This window comes from Piliocolobus tephrosceles, chromosome 16 (genome assembly GCF_002776525.5).
Source record: "Piliocolobus tephrosceles isolate RC106 chromosome 16, ASM277652v3, whole genome shotgun sequence".
NCBI lineage: Eukaryota > Metazoa > Chordata > Mammalia > Primates > Cercopithecidae > Piliocolobus > Piliocolobus tephrosceles.
In genome coordinates, this window is record NC_045449.1 from 48,541,864 (window position 1) to 48,551,203 (window position 9,340).

The 9,340-nt window shown below is 48.7% G+C and overlaps 1 protein-coding gene across 4 annotated transcripts in view; it reads right to left on the reverse strand.

The window, feature by feature from the left end:
• PGAP3 (post-GPI attachment to proteins phospholipase 3) overlaps positions 1 to 5,480 on the reverse strand; it is a 17,182-nt gene extending 11,702 nt beyond the window's left edge. For all 4 annotated transcript variants that reach the window (XR_002729988.1, XR_002729989.1, XM_023204254.1 and 1 more), the window contains exons 1-3: positions 5,242 to 5,480; positions 3,664 to 3,761; positions 2,365 to 2,517 (exon numbers count right to left, since the gene is read on the reverse strand). Coding sequence is in view for 2 of the 4 variants with exons in the window: in XM_023204254.1 (XP_023060022.1) it covers positions 2,365 to 2,517; positions 3,664 to 3,761; positions 5,242 to 5,422 (432 nt within the window). In the remaining 2 variants the exon portion in view is untranslated. The remainder of the gene's footprint in view (positions 1 to 2,364; positions 2,518 to 3,663; positions 3,762 to 5,241) is intronic.
• Positions 5,481 to 9,340: the final 3,860 nt, after the last annotated feature.

A 9,340-nucleotide genomic window follows, 5' to 3' on the forward strand; every position in this document is an offset into this window, starting at 1 on the left:
AAAAAAAAAAAAAAAAAAAAAAAAAAAACCCTGATGTTAACTAATCAGGTTTCTTTCTGTGGTTCTGATTCCTGGTTCCCACCTTACAAAACCCACTGTTCTGCTATTGCCCAGTGGAAACTTGCATTCTATTTTGTAGAATGGAGGCTGCCCCAATTCATGAATCATAAATTAAAGCCAATTGGATCTATAAGTAAGTTTGCTGTAATTTGTCTTTTGCCACTTATTATGGATGAACAAGGTTAACACTTATTAAATGCTTACAGTGATGCCTGGCATACAGTATGAGCTATGTACGTATTTGTTAAGGAAATAAAATAAATTTTTAAAGAGTTTTAATGTCATCTCTAAAACACAGCTCAAGTTTACTTCTCTCCAATGCCCAAGACCCATGCCACCTCTCTAGTCTAGCTACTGGGCCCTGTGCTAAAACTACCAACTGGTCTATTGCATCCACTCCCGCCCCCTCCAATCTGTTCTCTACACAGTAGCCAGAATGAGCTTTCCAAAGGACAAATCTATTCATGAAACCACTTTTCTCCGCAACCCTCATTTAAAATCCCTCTGTAGGCTGAGCGTGGTGGCTCATGCCTGTAATCCCAGCACTTTGGGAGGGCGAGGAGGGTAGATCACGAGGTCAGGAGTTCAAGACCAGCCTGACCAACATAGTGAAACCCCCTCTCTACTAAAAATACAAAAATTAGCCAGGCCTGGTGGCACATGCCTGTAGTCCCAGCTGCTCAGGAGGCTGAGTCAGGAGAACTGCTTGAACTGGGAGGCGGAGGTTGCAGTGAACCAAGCTCCGGCAGGGGAAACAGAGCAGGACTTTTGTCTCAAATAAAATAAAATAAAATAAAATCCCTCTGTGCTTCCTGATGTTTTGAGAGTCAAGATCTCCAATGTGAGGCTCTGCATGGCTGGCCCCATCCACCACCCATCAGTCCACCCAGCTCACACCTACTCTCTGATTTCCTGCATGTCAGGCTGCCTGGAACGACCCTCACTCTCTCCCACCTGGGCACTTTCTAAGACTTCTCTTTAGAAGTCTTCCACTATTCTTCTCAAATTTACCTAGTTAACATTCATGCATCCTTCCCACCTTACCTTTAATGCCCCTTCCCCAGGGAAGCCTTCCTTGACAGCCCCATGCCGGTCTCGGTCTGCCATTACATGCACCCCTGAAGCACCTACCTCTCTCCGACTGCACTTTTTCATAGGTGTACTCTTACATTCAATTGTATGATGAGCACCAGAGGGCAGACTTCTGCATCTCCAGCACCCAGTAAAGTGCCTGGCATATAGTAGGTGCTCAACACCTGAGTGAATGGCTTTCGTGACAGCAGGAAGGTGAGTGAGTGGAAATTTTTTCCTCAAGGCTTATAGGGGTAGCTCTGACCTACAGACATCCATTGCAACCTTTTATTCTCATGCCCTTCCCAAGGCTTTCATGGTTCATATCTGCACCCCAGTCTGTGATTATCACACTACATCAGGCCCTGAATACAGCTCTTCAGACCAGCCATACTGTAAAGCTGACAGTCCTTTCTGCACCTGCAGATGTAACCATACCTGGGCTTCTCCAGGGATAGTCTAAGCCTAAGCTGAGCTCGCCGGGTGCAGTGACTCATGCCTGTAATCCCTGCACTTTGGGAGGCTGAGGCGGGTGGATTACCTGAGGTCAGGAGTTCAAGACCAGCCTGACCAACATGGAGAAACCCCATCTCTACTAAAAATACAAAATTAGCCAGGCGTGGTGGCATGCACCTGTAATCCCAACTACTTGGGAGGCTAAGGCAGGAGAATCGCTTGAACCCAGGAGGTGGAGGTTGCAGTGAGCCAAGACTGCGCCATTTGCACTCCAGCCTGGGTGACACAGGGAGACTCCATCTCAAAAAAACCCAAAAAAACCAAAAAAAACAAAGACTACGCTGAGCTCTAGACAAAGACTATGGCTGTGACTCCCCATCAGGCCTGGGGTGGAATTGAGATTGCTCCAAGTCCTCCAGAGGGGCCCTTGGAAAGACCTGTGGTCCCAGCATCCTCTCTAGCTCCCCATCTCCCTTCTGTGTTTGTAAACTGTCCTACTGGGTCTTTTAGTGGCTTCCTTCTTCGGGACAAGAAAAATGCCCTTCTTTCCTCTCTCCTTCCCAAATAGCCTGACCTAGGGCTCTGCTGGAAAGGTAAGGCCCAATTTAGCACCCTCCCTGTTTTCTCCCCAGGCCTTACCACCCTGTAGTTGCAACTTTAGCCCTGGAAAACAGAGGGGAAGCTGGTAAGTAGAAGCCCTGTCGGGTGTTAATAGGGATATAGAGCTCCTCCTTCCTAGATAAGGGGAGACAGTAGGAGTCCTGCTAGGTTACCTACCCAGGCGAAGGCCACACAGGTGTGGTACATGGGGGAGGAGGCTGGCACGAAGGTGCGGTAGCGGCAGAGCATCACCAGGCTGGCTAGGCCATTGAGAAAAGAGGCCACAGCAGATGCCGGCTCTTGAAAGAACAGGAACCGGGAGAAGGGCCACTGAAAAAGGAGCAGATGAAGGAGGTTTGAGGGGCAGGCAACCCTCAACTGGCCCAGTCCACCTATCCTTAACATGCTGCAGCAACAGGTCCTCAGCTGGGTCCTCAGCTCTGGAGTTTGATCAAAGCCTCAGGTTCAGTACCTCTTCAGACCAATGAGCCCCCCCCCCCAGCGCCTGGGTAAGGGTTATACCCCCATCCTGGCCAGCAGGCACAGCACTGTAAGCCCTGATCTCTGGGAAGACCAGATGGGTCAGGGTAGATGACTCAGTATGGCCTGGTGGAAACAGCACAGAGTTGCCATCTAGAAGACACAGTCCCAACCCCTCCTCTACCACTGAGGCTCAGCTTACTCTGTGAAAAACGGGGGCGAATACTTCCTGCCAACCTCAACAGGCCAGAATGAGATAATACTGGATTGAAAGATACCAGCAGGCTGGGCGCAGTGGCTCACGCCTGTAATCCCAGCACTTTGGGAAGCCGAGGTGGGAGGATCACAAGGTCAGGAGATTGAGACCATCCTGGCTAACACAGTGAAACCCCGTCTCTACTAAAAAAAAATACAAAAAATTAGCCGGGCGTGGTGGCATGCGTGCCTGTAGTCCCAGTTACTCGGGAGGCTGAGGCAGGAGAATTGCTTGAACCTGGGAGGTAGAGGTTGCAGTGAGCCAAGATCATGCCACTGCACTCCAGCCTGGGCAACAGAGGGAGACTCTGTCTAAAAAAAAAAATAGAAAAAGAAAGAAAGAAAGAAAGGTACCAGCAAACTGTGCCTCGCTGGACAAGCTGAAGCATATTACTATGAATCCAGACCCCTACTGGAGAAGCAACAGGAAACATGCCACAGTAGGTAAGGGAATTTGTCCCTGCAGTAAGGTGGGCATCTCAACCACTCTAAGAGGCCCAGCACCACTCTCTGGGGAGACTCCAAAGCCTTCCAGATATTGCTACTCCAAATCCAGAGGCAGGACACATGGGTCCTATCCAATTCTATGGAAACCAGCAGATTTTAGGGAGAACAGGTACCCGCCTCAAACACACACCCATCACCCCACGCCTCAGACTGCTTGGACAGTATGGTCCAACCAGGGGGTATCTTACTCCTACCACACTACTACCATATGCCTACCCTGACCCTCCAACTCACCTTGCCATGGAACTGAGGCACTTTGTGACCTTCCTGGAGGTAGAGCCCAACGGTGACCCACATACACTCATACTTACAGTCGTCCCGACAGGTCCAGCCTGAAACAGACAAATGTGGCCTGGTGAACTCCCCAGCACAGAGAGGAAAGACAGCATGAACGGGTCCAAGCTCAAATACAGGCCAAGAGGGCCTGTAGGTTGGAGAGAACCAGGAGAAATCTCAAAATTCTAGCTTCCCATTTGAACGAATGAGAGATGGGGAGACGTACACATAGGGGAAGGTATATATATGTATGCATATTTTAGTGAGCAATTAGAGATATTTGTCTTTTTTTTTTTTTTTTTTTTTGAGACGGAGTCTTGCTCTGCTGCCCAGGCTGGAGTGTGGTGGCCAGATCTCGGCTCACTGCACGCTCCACCTCCTGGGTTTACGCCATTCTCCTGCCTCAGCCTCCTGAGTAGCTGGGACTACAGGCACCCGCCACCACGCCTGGCTAGTTTTTTTGTAATTTTTAGTAGAGACGGAGTTTCACCGTGTTAGCCAGGATGCTCTCGATCTCCTGACCTCATGATCCGCCCGTCTCAGCCTCCCAAAGTGCTGGGATTACAGGTTTGAGCCACCGCGCCCGGCCGAGCTGAATATAGGATTTGCTCTTACTCTCCTGGAAACAGTTCTTGCTATCTTACCCCCTTCCTATGAAAATGAAGCTCAAATTCTTCAACCTGACTTTTGAGGCTCCAAATTGCCTTTTCAACCATATTGGTCACTACTCCTGTTCATGTACCCTGCTCCCTGAGTAAATAAAGCTCCTGGATGTGCCCACATCTGCCCAGGGCATCCATTCTCTCTGTTCCCTCTGTCTGGAATGCAAAGTGGCACAATAGTAAAGAGGACAAGCTTGTGGTCAAACAGGCCAGAACTGGAAACTCCACTTTACCACATACTGGCTGTGTGACCTTGGGCAGGGCATTTAATCTCTCTAATCCCCATGTGTACAACTGGGATTAGAGAAACTATCTCAAAAGGTGTGATAAAAATTACCGGACATATTGTGATATCTGTCACACAGTGAGTGCTCAATACATTGGTTCTTTGCCCACTATGGTCCAAATTGAATGTACCAGTCCAAAGTCCCTCCTTCACACAAAACATTCCGAGATGATCCCTGCCCCCAACTCTTCAAAGCCAGAACCGACACCTTCCTATCCCAAACACTTCTTAATTTAAGAGTCTTTCAGGGGCTCAAATCATTCTCTGCCTTGCACTTGAGAAGGCTCATGTCCCCGTGGGGACTGTGAGTCCCAATGTGTGGGACCCTGGTCTGATTTCTGTGCCATTCCTAGGCATTGTAGCCCGAATGTATTTAATAAATACCCTTTTGATTGAATAAATAAGTAAATGAAAGCTTCTGAGAAAGTAAGAGAGGCTGGTAAGGCTCTCATCACCTTAGGGGCTTCACTCACATTCATAAGAGACCTCATGTGGAAACTAAGGTTCAGGGATTGCAGAGGCGTATCGGGGGCGCAGGGGGCGGGAGCAAGAGAAATGGGCGGGGCTTGCCGTGGGGGTGGGGCTTACCTGCTAGACTCATGTAGATTGGCTGGCGGGAGCGGAAGTGATTCAGAGCGCCCCCAGAGCAGTTCTGCTCTTCGCACTGCAGTACGCAATCGCGGTACACCGGCTCACGGTCGCCCTGGGAGCCGCTCGCCAGCGCCGCGGCCCCAGCTAGCAAGACCAACCGCGCCGCCCGACCGGCCATCCTTTCTCCCTGGCTCGCTGCCGGGGGAGGAGCTTAGGAGTATGTGAAGCTTCCACTTCCGGAGTAACCGGAAGTTCCTATGTTCTTTATTGTACTCTCCGGTGACGTCAACCCCGTTTAAATTAAAGTTCCCGGATTTTTGTGGGCGCCTGCCCCGCCCCTCGTCCCCCTACTATGTCTGTATATCGAGGCGACAGGGTTAAGGGTTAAGGGAAGGGGGACGCCTGATGGGTTAATGAGCAAACTAAAGTGTTTTCTTTTCCAGGATCTTTTTTGAGGTAGGGCAGTTTACTATCACCAGCCCTGTCGGGTTTTACTTCCTAAACGTACCTGTAACTATCCACTTCTCTCCATCTCTTCTGGCACCACCCTGGTTAAAGACATCATGTGTCGCCAAGACAGCTGCAGTAGCCTCTTAACGGCTCTCCCTGCCTCTACTTTTGCCCCTTCCAACCTGCGCTCCATTTTGAAAAATTAAAATTTGCCCATATCACTTTTTTTCTTAAAATTATTTACTGGCTCCCAATTACCTTGAATAAAATACAGTCTCCACAAGCCGTGCGTGATTTGGCCCCTGCCCACTAGTCTCCCTCACTCCCTTGCTCCAGACCCACTTCAGAGGGTTATGTCCCTCAAGCTTCCTGACTACCTGGCCTGGTCTGAATCGCTCACTCCTCTTTTTTCTTCTAGTCGCAATTGAAGTACCACCTCCCGAGAGTGATTCCTTCCCGACGCGGGTAGAACCTTTGCTGTTCTGTTCACCACTCTACCTCCAGTGCTAGCACAGAATTTGGCTCATGGTAGGCGCTAAGTGCGTTTGTTTGTTCGTCTGTTTAATGAATGAACAGCATACATCAACGTAAGAACTTGACAAATCCAGGGCTGTAAAATCATCAGTATGGTTCTACACTGAGATCGGAGAGATGTAATATTTCTAGGAAAATTAGGAGAACCCTGGGAACAGGACGCTTGCTTTAGTGTCCTCTCCCCCCTCACCTCCCCTGCACTCCCACCAGCAGCGACCCACACCCAATCTCAGAGAAGCCTTGTAGCTAAGGATCAACCTTTCTCCTCCCCCACTCTCCTCACCCCTTGTCAACTTTTCCTTTTTTGTCCTGGGGGTTGGAATGAGTAAGAAGTAGCGTGGGATTCCATTCAGTCACTTAACAAACATTTCTGAGTCCTTAGCTCTAGCACCTTGCTAAGCAAGGCAAAATCTCCAGGAGGCACCATTCACATTGCATTATCTAAGAATGGTGCCCTGGGGAGCAGCATTCACATTGCATTTTCTGTGAATGGCAATTCTTCCAGTTAAATATAACATGAATAGTGTCCCCTGGAGTTGACCACCCAACTGATACTGACTGATGAGCTGAAATGAATAAAACAACCCTTAGCCCTCCAGGAGCTGACCGGAAATCCAGTGCTAATACTACTTTGCATCTTACAGGTTAGTTCTTTTACAATACTTTTTTTTTTTTTTTTAATTTCATTTTGTCCTTACTGTGACTCTGGGATGAGTCTTTTTTTGAGGATCCTCATTTAAAGATGAGGACATTTAGGATTAAAGAGGATGAAATCCTGACAAAGTAGGGATTCTCCCCTTTAGAAAATTCCTACGTAAGGTTGGGGGCGGTGGCTCACGCCTGTAATCCCAGCACTTTGGGAGGCCGAGGTGGACAGATCACCTGAGGTTGGGAGTTTGAGACCAGCCTGACCAACATGGAGAAACCTGGTCTCTACTAAAAATACAAAAATAGCCGGGCGTGGTGGCATATGCCTGTAATCCCAGCTACTCCGGAGGCTGAGGCAGGAGAATCGCTTGAACCCAGGAGGCAGAGGTTGCGGTGAGCCAAGATCGCGCCATTGCACTCCATCACTGCTACCTCGACCTCGCAGACGCAAGTGATCCTTCCACCTCAGCCTCCTGAGTAGCTGGGACTGCAGTATGCACCACTATGTCCAGCTAATTTTTTTATTTTTTGTAGAGACAGGGTCTTGCTATGTTGCCTAGGCTGGTCTCCAATTCCTGGGCTCAGGTGGTCTTCCCACCTCAACCTCCCAAAGTGCTGGGATTACAGACGTGAGCCACGCCACACGGCCATAAAATATTAATTTTCACAGCTTTCTTATATTTTAGAACTAACAATGGAAATTGTTGAGGTCTAAAGTGTTTCAGAGGTCCTTGAAAACCCATGCCTACATATCTGCTGGAAAAAGCAATCCTAGGTTAATGGTGGAAGGGGGAGTAGAGACTTCTGTCCTGTTGACTTCTTGGAAGATGGGGTATTGTCTTTCTGGGACAGCTCTTGAGAATTTCCCTGCCAGCACAGCCCCAGACAACAATGTCTAGATAGCGATTACGTGGCCTCTCCTCTTCCCAACGTTCTAGCCTGGAGCCCCTAGTTCTCCCCTGAGCCTCCTTAGCTTATCCTTCTTCCTAACTTGTATTTGGCTTCAGATGTGAGCCATAGTCGGAAAAGTCACTAATTCATTCCTTCAGCTCAGGCTTATTGAGTCCTACTGTGTATCAACCATTGTACTCAAGGGGGGAAGAAAGAGAAAGACAAAGCATATGTTAATAGTATAGTGTGCTGGCCAGGCATGGTGACTCATGCCTGTAATCCCAGCACTTTGGGAGGGCGAGGCAGGCGGATCATCTGAGGTCAGGAGTTCGAGACCAGCCTGACCCAACATGGAGAAACCCCGTCTCTACTAAAAATACAAAATTATCCAGGTGTGGTGGCACATGCCTGTAATCCTAGCTACTTGGGAGGCTGAGGCAGGAGAATCACTTGAACCCGGGAGGCAGAGGTTGTGGTGAGTGGAGATCGTGCCATTGCACTCCAGCCTGGGCAACAAGAGCCAAACTCTGTCTCAAAAAAAAAAAAAAAAAAAAGTATAGTGTGCTAAAGGCTCGATGGCAAGCTGACCATATTCTTAGAACAAAATTGGTAGAGAGTCTACAATGAGGGTTCTTTATTCATCAAATATTTATTGAAGTTTACCATGTGTAGTTCTCTGGGAACAGAGTAATGAACAAGGCACTGTCCTTTTCATGGTCAGAGGAGGGAGACAGGCCATAAACAAGTGTCAAACAAAAGACTGAAACCAGGTGCAGTGGCTCACATCTGTAATCCCACCGCTTTGGGAGGCCAAGGCAGGTGGATCATGAGATCAGGAGATAGAGACCATCCTAGCCAACATGGTGAAACCCCTTCTCTACTGAAAATCCAAAATAATTAGCTGAGGGTGGTGGCAGGTGCCTGTAATCCCAGCTACTTCGGGAAGCTGAGGCAGGAGAATTGCTTGAACCAGGGAGTCGGAGGTTGCAGTGAGCCTAGATTGCGCCACTGCACTCCAGCCTGGTGACAGAGTGAGACTCCATCTACATAAAAAAATATATATATATATATACACATACACACATACCCTCTAACCCAGCAATTTCACTCCTAGGTATACCTGCATACGCTCCAGTATACCTAAACAAGTGCAAATTTGTGTAAGTACGGTTATTTGTGGTAGCATTAGTCATTGTTTTCTTTTTTTTTTTTTTTTTTTTTGAGGCGGAGTCTCACTCTGTCGCCCGGGATGGAGTACTGTGGCCGGATCTCAGCTCACTGCAAGCTCTGCCTCCCGGGTTCACGCCATTCTCCAGCCTCAGCCTCCCGAGTAGCTGGGAGTACAGGCGCCCGCCACCTCGCCCAGCTAGTTTTTTTGTATTTTTTAGTAGAGATGGGGTTTCACCGTGTTAGCCAGGATGGTCTCGATCTCCTGACCTCGTGATCCGCCCGTCTCAGCCTCCCAAAGTGCTGGGATTACAGGCTTGAGCCACCGCGCACGGCCAGTCATTGTTTTCAATAGCAAGAAGAAAAAAGGAAACAACAAAATGTCCGTCAATAGGGAATGAATTAT